This window comes from Dreissena polymorpha, chromosome 9, assembly GCF_020536995.1.
Source record: "Dreissena polymorpha isolate Duluth1 chromosome 9, UMN_Dpol_1.0, whole genome shotgun sequence".
NCBI lineage: Eukaryota > Metazoa > Mollusca > Bivalvia > Myida > Dreissenidae > Dreissena > Dreissena polymorpha.
In genome coordinates this window covers 46,670,180-46,697,044 of record NC_068363.1, presented here as the reverse complement: position 1 = coordinate 46,697,044, position 26,865 = coordinate 46,670,180, and the positions used below count along the sequence as shown (strand labels likewise).

Sequence of the window (26,865 nt, the reverse complement as noted above, 5' to 3'; positions counted from 1 at the left end):
TGACCTCACGGAGAATTTAATTATCCCCACGCTTTTTGAAAAAAAGGTGGGGATATTGTGGTGATCTCCGCCGTCCGTCCGTCCGTCTGTCCGTCCGTCTGTCCGTCTGTCCGTCCGTCCTGGCCACTATCTCCTCCTACACTAAAAGCACTAGAACCTTGAAATTTACACACATGGTAGCTATGAGCATATGTGCGACGGTGCACTATTTGGAATTTTGATCTGACCCCTGGGTCAAAAGTTATAGGGGTTGGGGTGGGGCCGCGTCAGAAATTATCACTCATTTTTTTAGGTTATTTTACATTTACTTCTTTATTTCTACACCGATTCACTTCAAATTGATACTGGACCTCACCTATGACAATACGGTCAATCTCAACCATGCATGGCCCCATTCCCAACCCTGGGGCGCCCCGCCCACATAGGCCACACCCACCAAAAATTTCCATTTACTATAATTTTTTCATTTCTACACGGATTCACTTCAAATTGATACTGAACTTTTGTTATGACATTAGGGTCAATCTCAACTATGCATGGCCCCAATCCCAACCCTGGGGCGCCCGCCCACATAGGCCACACCCACCAAAAAAATCCATTTACTATAAAAAAAATTTAGGTTATTTTACATTAACTTCTTCATTTCTACACTGATTCACTTCAAATTGATACTGAACCTCTCTTATGACAAAACGGTCAAACTCAACTATGCATGGCCCCGTTGCCAACCCTGGGGCGCCACGCCCACATAGACCACACCCGCCCAAAATTGCCTTTTACTATAATTTCTTCATTAATACACTGATTCACTTCAAATTGATACTGAACCTCTCTTATGACAATACGGTCAATCTCAACTATGCATGGCCCCATTACCAACCCTGGGGCACCCCGCCCACATAGGCCACACCCTCCCAAAATTGCCTTTTACTATAACTTCTTTATTTTTACACCCATTCACTTCTAATTGATACTGAACTTCTCTTATGACAATACAGTCAATCTCAACTATGCATGGCCCCATGATCAACCCTGGGGCGCCCTTGGGTCAAACATGCGGCGTGGGGATACGCGTCGGCCTCTGCCGCGCCATTTCTAGTTTTCTTTGGTTCAGGACGAAACCCAAAGTCTTCAAGACTTATGCTTGGCTGATTCCGTTTTGTTCACTTTCTTCAAGTAGTATTTTGAATTGTGACTCATTTTCTGGCTATTTATATAAAAACCACAATGCGAGTGTGCAAAATCGTCGGAAGTAGTTGACTTTTTAACTTCGCCGCGAGTATTTGAAGAGTAAAACGAGATTTCGGATTTCCATATTTGGGTTTGTTTACTACGTAAAGACGTCGCTACGAATAAAACCAAAACCCGGGAAAATATTTTGTCAAAGTTGGCATTTCGAAATATCTATCATTCTTTTCGGATAAGGGTTTTATTTTGTATATTGAATCTGTATTTAACGAGAACGTTCAATAGACATCTGTCACGAACATGAGAAACATTGTTAATGAAGCGTACAAACAAGGTCAATTTTACTACTATTGCCTTATTTGGTTGACTGTTTCCCCGCAAGCATTCAATAATGCCGCATTATGTATGCCGGCCGGGGAACAGTCAACTTGGTAACTAGGTGGCTCCACCTATCGGAAGTTGCGTCGGCCTCATTCTAAAAGAACAACAACAACTACAACAACAACTGTTTCCTTTTCATACTTGTTTACTAACTTCTGAAGTCGTTTTGAGACAAAAAAGATAGTCTGTTTGGGATTTTCGAATCGATACGAGGCCGTTTTTATATAAACTATTTGGGATAAGACCGTTTTCTAAATTAGGAAGGGTCCGTCGGCGATTTTGGGACCAGGTCCGGTCCCGATTGGGAACAGGGCCGTTTACCGGACCCGTTCAAAGAAGGAAAAAAAACACTGCAACTAGGCATTTTCTGTATTGTATTTGACATTTGTCGTGATTCAGTGAATAAATTGCGAATTAAAACTTGTATAAATAACTTCAGGCTTTTTACGCCCTATGCCACGGGTCCGAAATTTGGCCCCATTCCCAAAGCAAATCTGGTTGTTTTTTTCCCAATTCCAAAAAAAAATTCCCAATTCAAAAAAATAAAATATTTTTTTTTTTTTTTTTTTTTTTTACCTTAAAATATATAAGTTAACCTGATCCGGTGTAGAAAATAGAAAGTGTTGCATAATTAAATTATCTGTTGCCTTGAATTTGTTTTACAAACTGTAAAATATGTTAATGATTATTTAAGACTTTCCTTATTTTCCTCAAAATCTGGCGCTTCGCACGATTTTTTTCACCTCAAAAAAGGCCAGGCCTTTTCCCCAAATTCAGATTAAAAAACCTGCACTTATCTCACATGTTCATAATACTTAGTAAAATTTTAATAATAATTTATCGAAATAGTTGTTATTAACCAGTTAACGGCTTCTTTGAAATATAAGAAACACTATTTACATGCGATAATTTTTCCCAATTGAGCCAATTTTGCAAATAATTTTTTTCCCAAAATGGGGGTTTTCACGACGCGAAATTCCCAAAATTCCAGTGTGGCGTATTCCCAAAATGGAGCGGAAAAAGCCTGAACTTTCAACGCAATCATGAGTGTAAAGGAAACAAATTATTTCGAACCTGCTATTTGTAAACGTTGTAGCGACTATGGTATATAAACAGCATAATAGCCGTCTGACATCTGTGAAACTCGCTCTTATGCGTGCTTTCTCATTTTACATATTTAATAAACTTTTCAAACAGAAATTACAGAGCCACATTAGTGCACATACTATGTTTGATAATTCATTCATTTGTTGGATATTGTTTGCTGTTTTAAACACATATTAGGTCATATCGCGGAGATTTAGTTAACCTATTACGTTACATGTGTTCATGGGCGAACTCACGTATTCAAGTGCTTTTACGACTATGTGCTCATACCTACTTTCGGGAATCATGAACTTATTGCCGTACTTAACGAACAAACATGCCTCAGCTTATTGAATTAGAGAAAAAAACAATAATCAAAAGAGAAATTTTTTATGTTCATGCACATGGGCATATGAAATCACGTCCGTACACATTTGTCACATAGCATCATTAACTTAGGAAAGGAAACAAGGAAATATAAAGTTTGGAATCATATACATGTGAAGTTAAAGAACATGGTGTAATTAAAGAGCATGTCAAGTTTTGAATTTATATGCTGAAACGTCATGTTATAATCCACAAACATTTTATTGTAACAGAACGTTTTTTTAAGATAAGTGGTACAGAAAACACATGTCGAATATCTTTTTAAAGATATTTCTTGTTATATTTGATGGAGAATGTAACCCGCCTCCCAGTTTCGCTGAATGGATCAAGTTCCCCACGGGTACTACTTCCCCGTACCCTCAATTTTTTTTTCGTACCCTACATTTTTCGTACCCAATTTTTTTTGTACCCAAATTTTTGCTCGTACCTCAATTTTTTTTCGTACACAATTTTGTTTTCCTACCCAATTTTTTTTTCGTAACCAAATCTTTTTTCGTACCCAATTTTTTTGGGCATAATTTTTGTACCCAAAATTTTCGTACCCATTTTTTTCCTACCCTAAATTTTCGTACCCACATACACAATTGTGGTGATGTAGATAAACTTAAATAGATGCTTTTATATCAATCCTCTTCAAAAGCATCGTCACACCAGTACTTTCAGTACTTTGTTTTAATTTTATAACTGTTGAACCTGTTTGCAGTTTCAATAGAGCATTTTGTAATCAATGAGGCGTGAATCCAATGTTGTTAATTAAAAATTTTCTTGCTGCAGAGAAATTAAATTTTACATTTAAATTGAGACTGAAAGTCTTGTTTGGTCTTGTTGTGATAAATATGTACTCAGCTTTCTACTATTTTATCTGAAATAAAAAAAATACATAAAAGCAAATGTACTTCTGATGTTCTCATGCTTGAATTCTTAGAATTAATCAAGAAATTATTTCAGTTCTCATTATTCTAGAAATAAATTTCATAGAAAAGTTACTTCAGCCTTGAGGTGGTTTTGTAATATGTCAATTAAAACTTGTGTTTTTGTTACACTGACTTAGAATGAATTAGGACAAATATAATGGTGAGTAACTCAGAAAATATTTACAATATGTTCATAAAAGTTAAACTCTCTAGAGGTTAACAAAATCTAAAATTTCACACACACATTTCAAAAGAAGTTGGCAATTGCCACAAACAATTACCATCTTACTAGATGTAACAATCTCTATTCCCCTTTCCCCTAAAATGTTTGTATTTATTAAATAAATTCATTTTTATACATGTTACATATTTCCCCTCCCTAAAAGAGCCTTAATGGCCATGAAGTTAATAATCTTCTTGTTTAAGAAAACATTCAGCTTCACATATATTAATTTCTAAATGTAACAATCAGGTTACTGTATTTTTTTCCTTAAGGCCAACCTAGAAATAACTACATAATGTTTATCTCTCTCGACTTGACATACAATAATTTATTGGTAATAATGACGTACTTTAACATTTAATGTACATGTATACTTTGTTTAAAATCTGAAAAGTTTAAGACTTGGGGTTCTTTCAGTCATAACCTCCAACTTAATGGGTCAACCTTCCTTATTTAGAGGCATGGAGCTTAAGACTTCCATTTTTCAAAAGTTAATGCAGCTTGCTTCCCATGTTAAAATAAAATGTGATATTCAAGTGAAATGTTTGGACCAAATACTTCTTCATTTAAGTGCTGTCTTGTGAACGCGCACATAAACAAAGCACATACCATACTTATGTTTGTGTATTGCCTTCTTTGCATGTGACAAGCACTTTACTTGTTTTCATGTATTGCAGAGTGATTTCTTGTGACAAGAACGTAAACAAAGCACATACTTGTTTTTATGTATTGCAGAGTGCTTTTTTGTGACAAGCACTAAAACAAAGCACATTCTTGTTTTCAGGTATTGTAGAGTGCTTTCTTGTGACAAGAACATAAACAAAGCACATACTTTTCATGTATTGCTGAGTGCTTTCTTGTGACAAGAACGTAAACAAAGCACATACTTGTTTTCATGTATTGCAGAGTGCTTTCTTGTGACAAGCACTTAAACAAAGCACATACTTGTTTTTCATGTATTGTTAAGAGTGCTTTTTTTGTGACAAGCACTTAAACAAAGCACATTCTTGTTTTCATGTATTGTAGAGTGCTTTCTTGTTACAAGAACGTAAACAAAGCACATACTTGTTTTCATGTATTGCCGAGTGCTTTCTTGTAACAAGAACGTAAACAAAGCACATACTTGTTTTCATGTATTGCCAAGTGCTTTCTTGTGACAAGAATGTTAACAAAACACATACTTGTTTTCATGTATTGCAGAGTGCTTTCTTGTGACGTAAACAAAGCACATACTTGTTTTCATTTGCAGAGTGCTTTCTTGTGACAAGAACTTTAACAAAGCACATACTTGTTTTCATGTATTGCAGAGTGCTTTCTTGTGAACGCGCACTTAAACAAAGCCTGGGAAGACCAGATTTGGAAGAAAACAACCAAGACTGGTTACAACCTTGCCAACTACAACATGAACCAGTCCATGTCGGTGAGTGGAAACCATGTTCTTAGGCTTTCTTGAATTGAAATAATATCAGAAAGTATAAAATAACTTTGAAAAACCCAATGAGATGGTATGTACTTTTAGGTACTTTGGAGTTGTGGCCCATGAATGAATTTCGTTTTCATTCTTTCTCATGGATCATTGCGACTTATCATAAATGTATTGTATATTCATGTATTTATTTAGAAGTCTCGAACAGTCTTTGTATCAACATTCAAGTTATTTTGTATGCATAAATGCAATTTACTTGTATGTTTATTTACATTGTACAGTCATGCCCATGTCAAGAGCAAAATATGCAAACAGTTGTACATTTAAACATGCATTGTTTAATGACCACATGATATGAAAATGTGTCTATGCCATATGCGTCCAGCGTAACTCAAGACCTGCATGCCCAATCTCACAGTCTTGTCAGGAGCTTAGATGCTGTCTACTATAGTCACCTAAAGTTTTGTGGTCTCTTAATTGGACAGGATAGCTCCAATTTACTTTCTTAGGGACTACAAATGTATCAGTGGTAAAGTGTTAACCAGAAAGTAGTGCCAACAGTAAAACAGATAATCTTATCTAGTGTGAAACATTTGAACTAACGCATTTTGATTGTTAATATTTCCTTATTTCTCGATGAGAGCTTCTATGGTTGATTACCCATCAGATAAAGCATAGTTGTTAGTCTAGATGTAACTGACCCTGCTTTAATTAAATAAACATTTGCTTTAACTGGCCAGACACAGTAAACCACAAGAAAAACACTTATGGGGGAAACAAGTTTGTATAGACAACAATGCATAACCTAGACTGTTATCTAGATGTTAGAGACTACAAATAAAGAATTTGCCATTGAAGGATTAAAGAGGGGAAAATAACACTCCAACATGAGAAAAGCGAATTCTTTCATGGTTGATTTTTGATAGGCATGAAGTCGTTTGATCTGAATACATTTTATTGCCTTCTTGCTTTTTTCTTTTGCCTTAAAAATAATGTTTCATTGGCAAGGGGCAGTGTTTTTTAAAAGCATTCTGATTTAAAGATTGTGCCGCGTAATGAGGCGTGAAAAGCAGAGTGTAACAGGCATTTAGGATGGAAAACAGATAGTTTAATGCATAGGTTACAGGAAATATTTTGTTGCCCAAAAATAAGATCTGAAGACAAGTTGAAACTGTACCATAATTTGGCTGGTTGCAAATCTTTTGCAAGCCTGTACTTTGGTATGTTTTTATTACACTTTATAATACTTATAATTGTATGGTGTTTGCAATGTGACTTCTCAGCATAATTTCCTTTCCCATAATTTAGTATGCTATGGAATTTGACAAAAGGTGCATTTTAATTCAATCTTGCATCTGTTGCAACGTGACAAATCGCGATGATTCCGAGGGACAATAAAAATTTGGGTGATGTCTAGGCAATGCCACTGTGACTGTAGTGCGATGTATGTATTTAGCAATCAGCGCGAATCACGGCAAACCGCCGTGATTCACCTTTTTTCTCGATTTGCGTTGACGGTTACACTTACATGTAACATATACAATAACATTATACATTCCAATAATATGCATTCCCTAAACTAGGATACATTGTATATAACCAAAATAATTAATATTCGGCCCATTGGAAATTGGCAAATAACGACTTCGCAAACTGGAAATCTGAATTTCGAAATTCGGCAATCTGGTACAAAGATGGTGATGATCCAGCGCTTTAGTTAGGCCACAATTAAAATATTGTTGGTTTGCCCTTTACCGACCCTCAATTTTACAGGTGGGTAGGTAGGTAGGAAAATTAATTTATTTTATTTGAGAAATTATATTTTTATACACTAATAGTCTATAAATATATAAAACACCGTTATTAAAGCACTGTTGCAGTGTACGAAGCCCTATGTAGCTTAACATTATCTTGTTTGCTGTTTCTTGCATATATTAATATCAAATGCATGTTTGTGTTATAACATTAAATATTTGTTCATTATATGATGTTAATTGCTCAAATGCATTTGTAATTATTTAACAGCCAGACAGCTTTTATTTTTAACTTAAACCTTTCCCTTAAATTGCGCTTAACTAGCATGCAACAAGCATTGAAGGAGTGTAGAAAGACAGCCCAAAGCCTTTAATGGAAAAATTCAGACATGGCGAAAGACCGTCACATTTTACAGGCCAGACTTGCCTACCAGGAAAAACAATTCACAGGCCAGTTGAAATTTTTACAGGCCTCAATTTTAAGTGTTTGACCGGTTAGTGCATAGTCTCTGCATGGCAAAGTAAATTCATAAAAGGGCAAACTGAACATTATTATAAAGCATTATTTCTTCTTGAATGCTCTGAGCTTTTATGAGTACATACGTACAGCTCAGAGGGTCAATAGCTGGGAGTTGTATTATTGCAACTAACATAAGCATGAACACTTGATTTGGGGAAATAAATTAAGGGTGTTAGATTCAGTTTGTGGATATATTAACGCTTTAAACATATATACTTGAGTGTTGTCGATGTATTTAGCTAAGAGACATTAATATATTAAATAAGTTTACCTTTACATATCCATTTCACTAACATGCCATTACAGTAAACTGTTTAGTGTGGCAAACATAATAAAGCAGAATATGCACATGAATCTGATTAAACACAGATCCACTTGCAAATAAATCAAATCATGTTTGTCTTTTATTTTGCATTTTCGAACGATAATCCTGTAACTGTTAGATGTATTTTTTTTTCTTGCGAGTAGACTGCATTCCAATTTTCAAACACTTGTTCTGTGACATTCAGTTCATACATTTCCAAAAAATGAGTTTTATTTGAATCTAAAACGTATGCTCCATCGTAGAATGACACTCTCTTTTCATTAATCCATACTAATTATATGATGTCCGTCGTAAATTTGATAGTCATTTGTCCTCTCTGAGCATCGTTATTTCTTTTAATTGTCCGCCGTCTTGGATCACGTTAACAGCATGTGTACAACGAACGTAAACTCGTATATGTCCGACTACTTTCGCGAAGCAATAGTTAAGTATGATGTCGTTCGGCCATTTTTACGGAACACCGCCAATCGCGATGCTGGTTATAGACGCTTGCATTACTGTCTATATTGGGGCGTATGAAATTCCAATCATCGGAGCGACCTAGATCGGTCAGGGGCGATAATAATAGACAGGGATATAAATACGCGCATGAATAAATATTGCTGTCGGCTCTTTTATGATCGTCAAAAAAAAAACGAAAATAAAAAAAAATACAATTTCAGAAATCGCAATAAAATTTTTTGGGTCGGGGGGTAAAAAGTGGGTCGGTCGGTAAAGGGCAAACAAACTCAATTTTAATTTAGGCCTTAGCTTTTAAAAGTTGGAAGTTCTGACTTCCAAGCCTAAATTTTTTGACGTCCCAGGCATAAATTTTGAAGTCCTGATTTCATTTAAGAATTTTAATATACGTACATGTTCCAACTCGTATCTATTACCCAATAACCAGTATTATAACGATTTCTATTTTCAAAAACAAAATACAGACAATATTGACGTCCCTAAACGTCCGCCATTTTACGCAAGTTGAATTGTGGGATGGGGGAATTCCTATTGAACATGCGTTAATCACTTGACGCGATTTGAGAAAATAGAGCACTGTTCATATTTAGTAATTATGACAAATCAACGACTGAATTTAAAATGTTACATGTAAATTATGATTGACAACAAATACTGTATCCGAAAACGACTGTCCGAAAAAATGTACGTGTTTTGCACATGAAATAATCTGTGCACATCGTTTTGACTGCAGAAAATGAAAACCAATTACTAATTAAATATGTAAATAAATAAATAAAATAAAAATCGGTACTGAAAATTTCCGGAATGCCGACTATTAAATTCGTTCTCAAATTATCGCGCACGCGAACACATTTTCGTGAATTTATTATTTGTCGGTTTATTTCCAAACTGTCTTCAGATTTTTTTTCATCGCAAATCAGGCGATCGATAGATGATATTTTTTTTCGCCAGAGCCGAGATTTCATCGCATTGGCGATCAGGCAATGGGTTAATTTTGCAGACTGCTTATTTTCAAATGTGTATAAACAAACGTGTTATCCGAAATCATTTCCAGATTTTATTATTCACGGAAAGTTACGAAAATTTTAGCAAGAAATAAACATTTCTCGTGTATTTCGTGTACATATGAAAATCATGCGAAAATTAGACTTCATGTACGACATCATGTCATTCTTCCTCGGGGAAAGCGTGAACTCAAATATTTGATTGCTGAATAAACACATCATAACGCAGAGGTTGCTAATGCTTTTTGACGATGCTGGAACAGCAGCGTCCAAGGTTTGATAATCACCCTAAAATTTTTTACAATGGCGGCCTATGTAAAAGACCGAGCCAGTCCGATTGAGATAACTGGATTTTTCAGTTACTTCCCTTTTGCATACGCCACTGCGTAGAAGCATTGATAACATTCTCCTAGCAGAGTTGTCGTTCGTGTTTCAACATTCAACAATGGCCGCCTTAATGAGAGTCTTGATTCAAAACTTTCTTACTGCATACATTGGCTTGTTTCGCTATTTAGAAGTTGTCATTTAGGATATATGAATTATTTATTCACTAAATCTCCGCTTATGACAACAATAGTTGGAATTCGAAGGATATATACTCGATGTGAATGAAGGACTTTCTGGATCGTAACAGCTTGACACGGCAAAACTGGCATACTGATTACTGGTATTTTTAGTTATCAATATACAGTACAGGCAACGTGTACTTTGACAAAAACGCGTGTCCGCGGTGTTCAATTTTCCCGATGGGTGACATTTCGCGGGGGGCGGACACGCTACTGACCGCGGTGTTCGGCGAACACCTGAAATCGCCGCAATTGCACGCTATCATTAACTGGAACACCCGTGATCACCGCAATGCCGCGCGGCCATTGATACATGTAATACCTGTCTGCGATGGTCATTCAAGAGTTTTAAATTTACATGTACATGTACAATGTACAAATGAACATAATAAACTTCATGTATGTGCAAATTTATGCGTACTTAAAGTGATATTATGGGCAACTAACAGTATTTGCAATATACAATGTAGGTGTGTATCGTAACCGTTGTTTATTTTTTGTGTTTTCGCTCGATATACACTTGTATTTGTTAATGCAGCATCAACATAATTAAACAATATCCCGAAAAGAAAAATAATCCATTTGAATATCAACCGTACTTTCGTTTTGACAACTTACGACAGAAATGAATCGATGTACGATGCGAGTCTAAATGTAGTTTTCTAGCAGATTCTTTCATACGACACAATGACACAATTTGGTTTTACGGATCATTTCAGCTTAGAAGGATGGGTGAGTCATGTAACATATCGAAAATAATATATATTTTTTATAAACAACCGGTAACAAGATGAGTTGTAGATAATTTCAGATACCACATTCATTATAACTTATTGTTTTCACCCGTTTCTTTTCAGCTCAATTCAACAGTAACAAAATGCCCATCACTTTAAATTCGGACAGCACGTAAAGTCGGAAACGTAAATAAAGCGCTTAGATCATCAAGTCTATTAACTGGTATGGTGTTAAGCAATTCAATCGCCGTTTTTTAACAACACATATCGAGTTATAAAGAAAGTGAGTATTAAATAATTTATTTATTTGCGTCTGCCTGTACTGTCTGAAATAACGTACTGCATCAGTATGCTACGAAATTTAGAAATTGTCAACTGTCGATTGCAACGACTGCAATCGTAAACTGTTGTTTTTTTCTATTCATATTATACACATGTATTTTAACAGATTATATTTTGTGTCTTTCAGGTTTCTTCCATTTCAGCACTGGACTCGTTTGTTGAAATAACGTTCTTTAAGATCTTTGAAAGAAGTTCAAAATTAGTAAATATATCGCACAAATTAGCGCCCCGAGTCGATTGTGACGTACATATTTTCCTACAATAACCGAAGCATTCGTCTTTGCATTAGGATCGAAGTTAGTGTTCGTGTGTCGTATGAATAGATATCGTTGCAGGAATTCAAATAAACCGTTAAACTAAGTTTAGATTCACATCGTACATGTATGGTTTACATGCTAGCGAATTCGGCTGTACAGCCGTTTTAAAATTCAGAATTAAATATCTGGCTTATTTCGCATTTTTCGACACGTTCTTCTTAACTTTTATTTTAATTTATATTTAAATATATATATAATAAGTTTATTACACATTTTATATAAATTCATAAATATTTGACAACAACGTATATACCCGCTTTAAATGAAAGGGATCAATAATTTACGTTTATATTTAATTATTTTATTTTTAGCGAACACGATGAACACCGCGGTAGATATAATGGGTCCGCGGTGATTCGCGGTGTCCACCTTATTGAAAACGGCCCCCGCGAATATTTGATCTGAACACCCATCGCGGGGGTCGTTTGGTAAGCGAACACCGTAAAATGAACACCGCGACAAGTGGCGTTTGTCAAAGTACACGTTGCCTGTACTGTAAGTCACATTGTGCTTTATAAATTGTATTCGAGCATTTTGCGACTTATCGAATGACTATGATACCCGATATCAACAGTTCATCGGGGATTTGCAGATCACCAAGCTGTCCTGAGATTCAACATTGATTTCAAACTCTTTACTGGTTAGTACTCTTTCTAAGTGTTAGTACTTTTTATCATTTTAAAGTTAAATGATCTGTGTCACAGTAAAAGAAACACTAAGCGATTGTGGCCAGTTTGGATCTAGAGCAGCCTGCAGTAGCTTGAAAGCTGTTTGCTTAAAAGCGTTTTTCTGACAATAACAAATAATTTAATTGGATACTGATTTGACTGCGCTTTTCCTGTGACCTGGCTCAAATAATAGAATTGTCATTAATCAAATTATTTATTTCGAACATTTATCAATTGTTTTTCTTGTCCCTCGGGATCAATGACTCCAGCACTTTCCTGTTGAGAATTGAATACTGCTAAAGGCGATGCTAGGGGGCGTGAGAGATGTTGCACCTTCCAGTATCGCTCGATTGTTCATTGTCAGCTCGGGTACTACGTACATGCACCCCGGGTACTCTTAAGTATACTTACATGTATCCTGGGTACGGTAAATATACTAAAATGTACCCGGGAAATTTAACCCTAAATCAGTAGTTGTCGACTATTTTTTTGTAATAATTATATATACACATCAGGGCTTAACACTAACTATTTTTCAACTAGCCCGTTCGGGCTAGTAAATGCAGAACCTACTAGCCCTGACCAATCTTTCATGTGCCCTGACCCAAGTATTATAAAAACCTTTATATTTATCATTCAACTTGTATTTTCTTGTGCTTGGAGATGTGCAATTATGATTAAATTATTCTTATTAGCTTGCCTTACTATATAATGCTATTGAATTCAATATTCATCTATTTAAGACAACTATTTGTAATCTTCACGCCATTTCTGGAGAAATTTTCTTGTTTTTTATTTCCTCATAATACTTTCTCTTACTTTCCTCCTTCCCTTTTCTTTTCGTATCCGAGGAACCCCCATGCCCACCTGTAAAGCCAAACTTAAACAATGACATGAACGTTGAAACCTTTTTAACATAGATTGCCGGGCTACCGTCTTAAAAGAAATGGTAAGTGAATCTTAGCAAAATAAATAACGTGTTACGGTAGTTGTAACAATTGTACAGGGTTAACTCTCTACTAAAAGCCGGGATCGACCATTAATATAAGTTTTGCTAATTGAATTCGTAAAAAATATTGTCAAAACACTTCTAATCTTAATAAAGTCTCTATCTTCCTCTAATGGATTTATTAATCGTCTAAAGGATGGAATAACTTTTCCATAATGACAACAAATTAAAATTATTTAAAATTGATAAATAACTATTAATTTTATAGTTACTTTGTGTTAATGTCGAGTTTTATACCTTCATCATTCCAGACAATCCTGGGCGATCCCGGCTTTTAGTTTCAAACGTATTTTCATTGAGAAAACATGTCACTTTGAGGAAACCAATAAAAAACCGTGTCTAGCGGCATTCCGTTTAAAAATAGGTACTGACGTGTTTTACCGGGAAAACCGCCGGGGATTTTCTGAATTGTCGGCCTCTTTTTGATTGCAATCAGGGGGTTCCGAATCTATTTCGAGATACGATCCGTTCGTTGTCTCCGAACTCACTCTGGGATTTAATTGTCATCTGATCATACAGTATCAAGATTTTTGCATCTTTGAAAAGCTTATTTAAAACGCAGTTTATTGATATAGAACATATAATCCCGCCCAAAATACACACGACCGGTCGGGCATGTTCCTGGGACATTGGCTAGCCCGGACCAAGGTACAGGCAATGAATGTCGTTCGGACGTGCCTTAGTGTTAAGCCCTGCACATTTATGTCAATTTTCTGTAGAACGGCCTCTATATTATCGGAACACATACTCAAAAAGCATGTTGATGCAGTGTTTTTTGAAGAGAAGTGTGTTTAAGATAATCGGTTGCACGTTTTACGACATCGGATTTTGGGCGCGAATACAACTCGGGTACAGTCTAATATGGACCAAGTACAATTACCTTTATTTACCGTACCTGGGGTACATGTAAGTATACTTAGAGTACCCAGGGTATATGTAAGTATACTTAAGAGTACCCGGGGTACATGTAAGTAGTACCAGAGCCAACAATGACCAATCGAGCTCCATTATCCCTCATGAACTGACTCAAAAAACCGAGTCGGCAATATTTGACTTAATTTTTGGTTTGGTTGCTCTCGAGGGATCGAAAATTTCAGAATCTTCCTAAAAGCCCTATGGGTTTGATCCCCAGAAGCGACATTGAAAACTAGCATACTTTGTTATCTAAAAGGCTGCTAAACCTGATATACAATGATAATGTGAATTTTATCTCACATGATGTTCATCTGTCATATTATATAAAAACTTACAGCTGCAGTAGTAAACAACTGGACAATAATTAATGAACGCATCTTTTATTTGTCTTTGACACTTTGATTTTGACATGGCCTAGATTTAAATATGTGACTGGACTTTACCAGCACTCTTGTAACAGAGCTAAAGTTTAAATGTACCATTGAAGATCACCTAAATCCAGATTTGCTATTATAAACGTGTGAAAAGTTTTAAGGGTGTGACAAGTAAGCAAAAATTGGTCATTACTAAGAGGCCACAACTGATCTATGACTGTATTAAAACAAGAAAAATCATTGCCTGATTTAGATTTCCTTAGATAGTTTAATAAAAACTAAATTCATAAGCCTCACAGTTTAACGGTAAAATTGCTACCAATGTGTCACACCAGGGCCTTGAATTTGAAATCTAGGACATGCATGGTCATTTCTTCATAAAATCAGGACACAAAATTGTATTTTAAGTCCTTAATTGACCTGGCTATAATTCTCAGATTATTATAAGCTCAATCAGTATATTTTTATCATTATTTATGCTAAATGTGTTTTGTAAACATATGCACAATCATGCAGTTACATGATAGCAATAAATAATATCAAAGCTACCCATACTATAAAGGTCATTGACAAAGCCTATGGTCAAAATGTGAACACATTGAGGCCTAAATTAAAATTGAGTTTGTTTGCCCTTTACCGACCGACCCACTTTTTACCCCCCGACCCAAAAAATTTTATTGCGATTTCTGAAAACTTATTTTTTTTATTTTCGTTTTTTTCGACGATGACAAAAGAGCCGAAAGCAATATTTATTCATGCGCGTATTTATATCCCTGTCTATTATTATCGCCCATGACCGATCTAGGTCGCTCCGATGGTTGGAATTTCATTCGCCCCAGAATAGACAGTAATGCAAGCGTCTATAACCAGCATCGCGATCGGCGGTGTTCCGTGAAAATGGCCGAACGACATCATACTTAACCATTGGTTCGCGAAAGGAGTCGGACATATACGAGTTTACGTTCGTTGTACACATGTTGTTAACGTGATCCAAGATGGCCGACAATTAAAAGAAATAACGATGCTCAGCGAGAACAAATAACTATCGAATTTACGACGGACATCATATAATTAGTATCGATTAATGAAAAGAGCGTGTCATTCTACGATTGAGCATAGGTTTTAGATACAAATAAAACTCTCTTTTTTTTGCAAATGTATGAACTGAATGTCACAGAACAAGTGATGAAGTGTTTGAAAATTGGAATGCAGTCTACTCGCAAAGAAAAATACATCTAACAGTTACAGGATTTTTTTTGTCGAAAATGCAAAATAAAAGACAAACATGATTTGATTTATATGCAAGTGGATCTGTGTTTAATCAGATTCATGTGCATATTCTGCTTTATTATGTTTGCCACACTGAACAGTTTACTGTAATGGCATGTTAGTGAAATGGATATGTAAAGGTAAACTTATTTAATTTATTAATGTCTCTTAGCTAAATACATCGACAACACTCAAGTATATATGTTTAAAGCGTTAGTATATCCACAAACTGAAACTAACACCCACTGTCCTACAGTGGGACTAACCACCCTCTCCCCCGTTGCGCCTACACCGAAAGGTCCTGCAACGTACCTATCCAGATCCAGAATTTATTTCCCCAAATCAAGTTTTCATGCTTATGTTAGTTGCAATAATACAACTCCCAGCTATTGACCCTCTGAGCTGTACGTATGTACTCATAAAAGCTCAGAGCATTCAAGAAGAAATAATGCTTTATAATAATGTTCAGTTTGCACTTTTATGAATTTACTTTTCCATGCTGAGACTATGCACTAACCGGTCAAACACTTAAAGTTAAGGCCTGTAAAAACTTCAACAGGCCTGTGAATTGTTTCTCCTGGTAGGCAAGTCTGGCCTGTAAAATGTGATGGTCTTTCGCCACGTCTGAATTTTTCCATTAAAGGCTTTGGGCTGTCTTTCTACACTCCTTCAATGCTTGTTGCATGCTAATTAAGCCCAATTTAAGGGAAAGGTTTAAGTTAAAAATAAAAGCTGTCTGGCTGTTAAATAATTACAAATGCATTTGAGCAATTAAAATCATATAATGAACAAATATTTGATGTAATAAATAACACACAAGCATGCATTTGATATTAATATATGCAAGAAACAGCAAACAAGATAATGTTAAGCTACATAGGGCTTCGTACACTGCAATAGTGCTTTAATAAGTGTTTTAAATATTCATAGACTATTAGTGTATTAAAAATATAATTTCTCAAATAAAATAAAATAATTTTCCTACCTACCTACCCACCTGTAAAATTTAGGGTCGGTAAAGGGCAAACCAACAATATTTTAATTGTGGCCTGAGTGTAATGGCCCTCTAGTGCCAGCAAAAACAACACGTTAACAAGTTGTCATTTTTGACAGTTCTACTTTCACTTTCATTTTGTTACATCAAACTATTAACAATTATGTGGCTGAGAAAAATATCACCATTGCTTTTTATGCCCCCGGTAGGGTGGCCTATATCAGTTGAACTGTCAGTCAGTCAGTGTGTCAGTCTGTTCGTCTGTCCGAAAACTTTTAACGGCCATAACTTTTTAAATATTTAACATAGCAACTTGATATTTGGCATACATGTGCATCTCATGGAGCTGCACATTTTCAGTTGTGATAGGTGAAGGTGAAGGTCATCCTTCAAGGTCAAATGTCAAATATAAAGCCTCTGTCTGGCTGTCCGAACACTTTAACATTGGCCATAACTTTTTCAATATTGGCGTGCATGCGTATCTCATAGAGCTGCACATATTGATTGGTGAAAGGTCAAGGTCATCCTTCAAGGTCAAGGTCAAAGGTCAAATTTTGCAATATTGAAGATAGCAACTCCATATTCGGCATGCATGTGTATGTCATGGAGCTGCACATTTTGAGTGGTGAAAGGTCAAGGTCATCCTTCAAGGTCAAAGGTAAAGTAAATGGCTTTAAAGCTGCGCAGCAGAGGGCATTGTGTTTCACAAACACAGCTCTTGTTTAATATATTTTCTGCACATTTCTTAAAAAAACTTACATCAATACACGATTTTCTTCGTTAATTCAATCATTCCTGAGAGACTTGTGTACATATTTCGCTTACATTTTGACGCGCGTAGGTAGGACCGCATTACCGCTTCCGAAATGTGTATTCATACTATTGCCTTCGAGGAACTTATCTGATGTTTGACGGAAAGGGCCGAAAATGTGCGAGTGTGGGTCAAGTTCCCAACAGGTACTACTTTCCCGTTCCCCCATTTTTTTTTCGTACCCAATTTTTTTTTCATTCCCAATTTTTTGTTCGTACCCAAAAAAAATTCGGTCCCAAATTTTTGGTCCCAAATATTTTTTTCGTACCCAAATATTTTTTCGTACCCAAATTTGTTTTCATACCCAAATTTGTTTCGCAAAATTTGTTTACCAAATTTTTTTTTCGTACCAACAAACACAATTGTGGTGATTGTGGTGATGTAGAAAAACTTAACTTGATGCTTTTATATCCATCCTCTCAAAAGCATCGTCACACCAGTACTGTCAGTACTTTGATTGTATACAGCTTCACGTGGGGTCGGTGTGTATTCTGCTGCCTGAGCGCTGATTGGCTGATGCCCTTACCAAGAAGACTTTGATTGACAGCTGTAAAAATCAATATTGGCCACTCGCTGTGAAATTCATTGAAAACAGTAGCTCTTAAGGCGGAGTTAATGGTCTGAATAACCCGATTTACTGTTGACATTTGTATGTGTTGTGTATTAGAAAATAGCGTACATACGTATTATCGGATGTCTAAGGGACTTCCACCATTTGCATAATGGATGTATGCCTGCCGTTTTCGGGCGTAATTTACGCCCGGACGTCCACTAACGGAAGCGCTGTGATGATCACAGCTTCATTGCTTTATCGGTCCGTTTAACTGATTTTAATCGCTAAGAGGTTAAACAACCTTTGACAGCTAATTGGTGTTAATCTGTTGTATAATGTCAATTAAGGTGTGAACAACTTGCGAGTCAGTGTTTATTACATGTATTCCCAATCAGAGCAGTACATGTAAGAAAAATAAATGCAATAATCCAGACGATTAACATGCTAACACAGTGAGTGTAACTGTTAACAGATATTCACTTTAATTTTTACCCGTTATCAGAAAGTCTCCGGGAAGCATGTTTTTACCTGACTGCACAGGGTTCTCAATAACTTTTGAGCCAACAGGCCCAAATGTGAAACCAACAGGCCTACTAGGGGGATCAGGCGGGCAATTTTGCTCCTCTTGAAATTGTTTAAATTGAGCACTTGATTTCCTGCATTTTGGGCCATTTTATTGCTATTTTAGTGGTCAACCAGGCACTTAAATTTGAGCATTTTTGTGTGCATTTTATTAATTTTAGCTTTTTTAAACTTAATAAAGGTAAATGGAAAAAGCTCTTTATTATTTTTTAAAAATTTTAACTCAACATGTGATGGAACAGAACGTCAAAATATTTTACTGCTTTTTGACCGATTCCAATATGCTCCTTTTCATTGTTGTTGTTGTAATGCGTTAAGGGAGATAATGAATCAACGTCTTTGCTTAATAGCAAATAGTAACCAAATTACCGAAAAGACACGCAAATTTAGAAAATTCAGTTGCCGATTTTCCAAATCTGAGCGAATTTCAACCGGTCAAAATCTGATTTCAAACAGCTGATTTGGTCGGCGGCTGCTGGCTCTTATTGAGAACCCTGCTGCATATGACACAATAAAACATTTGATCGTATTCCATTCAATCTTAATTTAAATTCGCTGGTCCAATGAAAGCTGTGTCCCATAATGCACTGTACTCTTTACACTTCTGAAAAATGTAGTAGGCATATGGCTGTGTTTATGAAATTCTTAAACATATTTATTGTCATAAATCTTTTAAGATTATTATTTTTTCGTAAGTGATGTTGTATCGCATAAATGTGAACATTAGAAAAACGGTTTGTACACAGTAATAGATTCAATTCGGTTTATATGCATGCATTGGCAAATCACCGATGTCACCGATATCCACTGCCATCAAGGCAAATCGCGTTGAATCACCACAAAATTGTGGGGAATCACCACTAAGATTATCTTGCACTCGTGTGACGGCGGAGAAACAAATTACATGAAATCTTGGTGATTTTCCACTAAAAAATCAAACTGTCCACCGTGACTCGGCAATAAGGCAAAAATCACGGGTCGCATAGTGTGAAATAAATGTTGGTTCAATTTGATGATTAACATATTAGTTATCTTTTCCATGTAAAATCAAGGACTACTGAATCACTGTACTTCCAATAATTCTTTTGATTTTAACAGTTGACAAAAATGAGTTGCTTACAGGGTTCCCTCTCAGGGCTTTAAAAAGTTGTTGACACTGACTTTCGTAGAATTCAAAAAGTTTTTGCCACACTGTCTGGAGCTACATTGGGGCAATCAAGATCATGATGATTCGTTTGAAGTTAACAGTTTAAAAAAATGAGTTGCTTACAGGGTTCCCTCTGGGCTTTAAAAAGTTGTTGACACTGACTTTCGCAGAATTCAAAAAGTTTTAGCCACACTGTCTGGGGCTACATTGGGGCAATCAAGATCATGTTGATTCGTTTGATGTAAACAGTTTACAAAAATGAGTTGCTTACAGGTTTCCATCTGGGCTTTAAAAAGTTGACATTGAAATAGACTGATGCCGGAAAAGCACGAGTTTAGAAAAACCCACTAATCACCCCGGTACAAACAACGCTGGTCCATTATACTAAGCAATGATAGCTTAATTTACTTTAAATAATAACGGTTGATACCGTGTGTGATTTTGAAAGGACTATAAATGGGTCATGTTTATTTGTACCAGCAGATTAGTGTTTTTTTCCAAAAAGTTGCTTTTTCTGGGATACATACACTGTAACTCCAATATAACGAAGATGAAGGGGTCAAAGCCACGCAACAGCGTTATTAACGGACAGCATTATAAGTTTTGAGCTTATTTATTGCAGGGGGATATAAAAACAGGTAAAGTATAGCCTATAATTTAGGTTCTGTGTATTGCCATGCTGTGTTGTCATCCGCAAATACTTGCATATAAACGAAATCGAACGATAACATTATACATACCGCTTTTCTAATGTACACATGTATCCGATAATCCAATATAATTACAACATCAATTACGAAAAAAAAAAATTTTTAACATTTATGACGAGAAATATGTTTATAATTTCATAAACACATCCACATCCATATGCTGACGCCAATTTTCAGAAAAAGAGTACAGTGCATTATGGGACAGAGCTTTAATTGGACGAGCAAATTTAAATTTAGATTGAATGCAATACGATACATGTACAAAGGATTGGTTTTATTGTGTCATATGCGTCATGTAAAAATCGTGCTTCCCGTGGACTTTCCGATAAATTGCAAAAATTAAAGTGAATCTCTGTTATTAAGTAACTTCGTTAGCATGCACAAATAAATTGTTAGGATTCTTTAATTTGTTATTCGTACACGAACTGAAACATTAAACATACACAAAGATCTTTTTATTAATCAATCATTTATAGCATATAATAAACGATAACACAGTCAAAGTTTATACAATGAAATACAATACATTATATATACATACAAAACATAAACAGATAATTCATTTATTTGCTATGAAATGTGAAATATTCCGTCAGCTTTCTCTGCTTGCACGAGTCTCTGGCTGCGGCTCGTGCAAGGGCAATGATGTTGCCCAGATTACACGTCTGCGCCGATGTTCCGTCAGCAGAGGTCTCCAGCCAGCGGAGACCTTCCTGGAGGCCTCTGACGATGGATGACATCGCAGGTAGCGGTTCCATTTCTTCTTCGTCGTCGTCATCGTTCTCGTCGGCCTCTGTACATGCACCAGTAGTGTTAGCCACGATCTCCTCGTTGGTAAGATGCGCTGTGGTTGCGAGCTCATTGTCAATCTTAAGCCACTGATCGATTTCATCATCCGTCACGCCAAACGCATCGCGGGATTTGTTGACATTGACTGCCGAGAAGGAGTTTAAGTCCGCAAGATGTTTTTCTGCCTGAGAAACCTCTGCAGCGCTGAATCCCTAAAACTCCCCATCGCTGTTGTCTGCTTCATTGCTGCCGATCGCATCTCTTAAGGCCCTTCGCCAACAGCCATGGATGGTTTGCCTTGATACCTCTTGCCAGGCGCTGTCGAACATGTAGATTGCCTCTAAGTTGATCGTCAAACTTTTAAGGAAATCTGGGAGTCTGAGGTCACCCCTGGCTGTCACTGATCTGACCAGCTGGCGCCGGTATAGACGTTTCGAGGTCGCAATGATGCCCATGTCCATCGGTTGGATTTTCGACGTTGTGTTTTTCGGCAAGAATGAGATGACAATCTTCTTGTCATTGGAGAACAACGTCTTTGGGTGGGCCCGCAGTAATCTAGCAGCAGAAGCGCCTTTGCCGGGAGCCGCTGTTGACGAAGGTGACGGCGAATGGCAGGAACAAAGTGCCGATGGAATCAGTTTTCAAAAATGGCTGACGTCATCCACGCGTTTGCACTGTGGTTGTATACCACGGGCAGCATTTCAATGTTCAAATGATGGAAGCACCTCAGCTTTGCGAACTTGCCGATGACCAATGGGGTAGCTTGTGTGTTCCTGTACTGTTTGTACACAGCAAAATGGTGACACGGTTCTTCGCCTGTTTGAACCCCAGTGTCTTCTGGTCATCTGTTCGCTTGGCAAGGGTTCAGTCTGGCAGCATCTTGAAGTAAAGGCCGGTCTCGTCCGCATTATATATCTGTTCTGCCCCATATGGCCTTCGTCAATGATCTTTTTTAGGAGCGGTGGGTATTCAGTAGCGCCCGCTTTGTCCGCGGATCGCTGTTCTCCCCTGATACGGACATTGTGTGTGTCGTGTTGGCTCTTGTAGTTTCGAAGCCAACCGCTGCTGCCTTCAAACCCTCCTGCACCCACGCCGTGTATACGTTCGTGGAAGACCTTTGCTTGGCCTTGCACGATTGGCCCCGATAGAGTGTTTCCTTCACTCCGTTCCTGGTTGAACCAGTCTATCATGGCTTTTTCCAGTTGAGGATCTTTTGCGGTTTGCTGGCGTTTCCGCTTTGACCCTTCGCAGTCCATGTCTGCCAGACTTGATTGCAGTTTTGACTCATCTTTTAACCAACCACGCAGTGTAGATTCTTAGATGTTTAGGTCTCTCGAAACCGTTGCCTGCGCAACTACATTCAATTTCTCTGCAATACTGTAAGCTTCCTTTTTTGTGATTCCATGTTGCTGTACTCAATAATATCAGAACGATAATGAAATGTCACAAAAACTTACCCTGTTTTATACTTACTGTGCGCAGTATATTTCACAGCCGCTCCTTTCATATCGACAAACTGCAATCAAATCAAAGTAAAAATGTTTTAATCGTTTTGAATAACTTTTATTTGATAATTATTCCACTTGCACTTACCTTATTGAAAATAGCGCACTGAACCGCTCTGATAGGGAATACATGTAATAAACACTGACTCGTGAGTTTTCACACCTTTATTGACATTACACAACAGATTAACACCAGTTAGCTATCTCGTGTCGTTTAACTTTTAATCGATTAAAATCGGTTAAACAGACTGATAAAGCAAGCAAGCTGTGATCGCCGCCATCTTTGAATTTTCTGAAAATACAAGTAGTTGCATAACATTGATTTGAGTCAGAAATGGAAGGTTGGAGAAAAAACGGGATCAAGCACCCCCAGCGTTATTTTGGACACAGGGTTATAACGAACCGCACTATATTGGAGTTACAGTGTAATAATTGGAAGGCATATGGTACCTAAATTTTGCATTAATGGGGCGAATTATTTTTATAATACAAACAAAAACTGAGCATTTTACAGTATGTTGAATACATTGATTTAATAACAGTATTATTAATAATAACAACACATTTAACAATGTCATAAAAAAAGTCACATTCAATAAGTTGTAAGTCTTGTTGATTGACACCTTAGCAGCCTGTATTTTTATGTTGCCACAGTTTGGGTGCTTTAAAAAGCAGCTTTCTGGTAATCTGAAAATTCAAAAATGGAAATATAATATTTATATTATACTTATATAATCAATTTATTTATAGCATATAAATCATATAAATGTGTTTTTGCATATGACCTACTACCTGTGTTTTATTTTGTTCAAAATCTGCATGGGGCTGGTATCCGGACCCATTCCCCATGGAAAAAAGTATATATTTTTCCAAATGGGACTGCACTGTCTGCACATTTCCCAATTGAAGGTTTCCAATGGGACTGCACATTTCCCATTTGGAGGTTTCCAAAAAAAGTTTATCTCCCATCCAGCTCTACAAGTTTCACTTTATTTTATTATAATATTTAATATACTTTAATTCTCATTTTTGAAGCATTTGCTAGCAAAAAAACGACAATACACATTACTAATTTCCCAATTTTGGTCAAAATGCTGTGATTTTCCTTATACAAAGGGTCCCGGCCCCATTCCCAAAATGGTGAAAAAAACACTTAAAATGTATGGCGTTTAAAAAAATGGTTGTTAATGTCTTGGCAACTATCATTTAAATAAAATTTGTATTTTCAGGCCCTTTTCACATAGTTATGTTTTATAAAGCATCATGGCACTATTTGTAAACTGTTATGAAATGTTTAGCATAGGGTATAACACTGTACAACTCAAAACCTGCGATTTTGAATGTTATAATATTACATGCAGGCTATGTGCTTGCAGAAGTGCATGTTCAAGACAAGTGTGGTTTAAATTTCAAAGGACAAGCAAGTTTAATTCCCAGCCTCTAATTTTGTTTCATAAGAGACCCAGTAAACTCTGCAATAATTTCCCTGAGAGCAGCTGCAATAGTAATGTACATCAGCTGCAGATTGTCCTGTGAGCATGGCAATTTTGAATATTCTTAACTTGGCATCATTTCCGATTCTATTGTTATTATTATAGGAAAGGCATTAATAATACATTGTAGCAATATGTGAATTCAAAAAATGTAGTTAGTAGAAATTGCATTTATTTCCTGTGATTTTGCTAATGTTTCATAAATGTGGAACATAAAACAAAGGCAGGGATTTAATTTGACTCAATTTATACTCATTATTACTGACATTCATGTAATTTCTTTTCTTTTAAATGTATTCGCTCAAAATAGTACAAGCAGACTTAGTCTTTAAGATCGTTGTATAAGTCGTAAGCGAAAGCAGTGAGTACTTAGCATGTACATGGAGAATAAAATAACGGCCTGTAATGTATCACTTTCTATTCAAGGTCCTGCTTGTGCCCCATGCTCTCCTCCTCACTTTCTATTCAAGGTCCTGCTTGTGCCCCATGCTCTCCTCCTCACTTTCTATTCAAGGTCCTGCTTGTGCCTGATGCTCTCCTCCTCTCTTTCTATTCAAGGTCCTGCTTGTGCCCCATGCTCTCCTCCTCACTTTCTATTCAAGGTCCTGCTTGTGCCCCATGCTCTCCTCCTCACTTTCTATTCAAGGTCCTGCTTGTGCCCCATGCTCTCCTCCTCACTTTCTATTCAAGGTCCTGCTTGTGCCCCATGCTCTCCTCCTCACTTTCTATTCAAGGTCCTGCTTGTGCCCCATGCTCTCCTCCTCACTTTCTATTCAAGGTCCTGCTTGTGCCCCATGCTCTCCTCCTCACTTTCTATTCAAGGTCCTGCTTGTGCCCCATGCTCTCCTCCTCACTATCTATTCAAGGTCCTGCTTGTGCCCCATGCTCTCCTCCACTTTCTATTTAAGGTCCTGCTTGTGCCCCATGCTCTCCTCCTCACTTTCTATTCAAGGTCCTGCTTGTGCCCTATGCTCTCCTCCACTTTCTATTCAAGGTCCTGCTTGTGCCCCATGCTCTCCTCCTCACTTTCTATTCAAGGTCCTGCTTGTGCCCCATGCTCTCCTTCACTTTCTATTCAAGGTCCTGCTTGTGCCCCATGCTCTCCTCACTTTCTATTCAAGGTCCTGCTTGTGCCCCATGCTCTCCTCCTCACTTTCCATTCAAGGTCCTGCTTGTGCCTCATGCTCTCCTCCTCACTTTCTATTCAAGGTCCTGCTTGTGCCCCATGCTCTCCTCCTCACTTTCTATTCAAGGTCCTGCTTGTGCCTCATGCTCTCCTCCTCACTTTCTATTCAAGGTCCTGCTTGTGCCCCATGCTCTCCTCCTCACTTTCTATTCAAGGTCCTGCTTGTGCCCCATGCTCTCCTCCTCACTTTCTATTCAAGGTCCTGCTTGTGCCCCATGCTCTCCTCCACTTTCTATTTAAGGTCCTGCTTGTGCCCCATGCTCTCCTCCTCACTTTCTATTCAAGGTCCTGCTTGTGCCCCATTCTCTCCTCCACTTTCTATTCAAGGTCCTGCTTGTGCCCCATGCTCTCCTCCTCACTTTCTATTCAAGGTCCTGCTTGTGCCCCATGCTTTTCTTCACTTTCTATTCAAGGTCCTGCTTGTGCCCCATGCTCTCCTCCTCATATGAGCCTCTTTCTGGGAAAACTGGGCTTTATACATGTGCTTAAAGTGTCATCCCAGATTAGCCTGTGCAGTCCACACAGGCTAATCATTGATAAAACTGTCCGCTTAAATGGGTTACTTTATGTCTAATTTAAATTCTCCTCATAGCAAATATCCATTAAATCAGAAAATGTTGTCCCTGCATAATGCGCAGGCTAATCTGGGTTTACACTTTACGCGCATGCATTAATCCCAGTTTTTCTATCTGTGACAACACTTTTTGCACATGTATTAAACCCCCTTTTCACAGAGCACAGTGCAATTTTGTGTATTGTAGTTGCTTGTACCTGCTGAATACACTAAGATGATGCATTCAGTGTAAATAATTAATTAAAGCAATTAATCACTCGCAAAACTTTGGTAGTGACTATTAAACCATTAACCATGCACTTTAAAGTAGGATGTCTCTATTATAGCTGCTACATGAAACAGATAATGATTACCAATATTTCATTTCACAGCTGAGTAACAGCTGTTTTCTTGGGACCAAGCCCTGCTGAATCACTCTGTGAGTGGTCCCAGAGAGGCAACACAGGTATCCGATCAGCCAATACTTGTAATTGACTAATCATTGAATCAGAGAATTGTGTTGAGCTTTATTTTCCCTTAAACATTTGGAAATCTCTTTGAAGTTGGTGGTTATCAGTAACATTGTATCCACCCAGCCTGCCAAGATGTTAGATCAGAGATTTGGAGGGTGGCAGGGCAGAAGTCAGTAAATGTTAAATGTTCATTATAAAAGTCTCA

At 37.1% G+C, this 26,865-nt stretch overlaps 2 protein-coding genes across 5 annotated transcripts in view; both read left to right on the top strand.

Moving 5' to 3' along the window:
- LOC127844187 (protein naked cuticle homolog 2-like) overlaps window positions 1-26,865 on the top strand; it is a 99,852-nt gene that overhangs the window by 6,183 nt on the left and 66,804 nt on the right. For 2 of the 4 annotated variants that reach the window (XM_052374253.1, XM_052374252.1), the window contains one exon: window positions 5,487-5,599. In XM_052374253.1, the coding sequence (XP_052230213.1) occupies window positions 5,487-5,599 (113 nt within the window). Of the gene's footprint in view, window positions 1-5,486; window positions 5,600-12,203; window positions 12,270-17,699; window positions 17,816-26,865 lie in introns of those variants that run through there. The other 2 variants (XM_052374254.1, XM_052374255.1) reach the window with 2 other exon arrangements.
- LOC127844207 (repressor of RNA polymerase III transcription MAF1 homolog) overlaps window positions 1-26,865 on the top strand; it is a 505,514-nt gene that overhangs the window by 418,957 nt on the left and 59,692 nt on the right. The gene's annotated exons all lie outside the window — the stretch shown is intronic.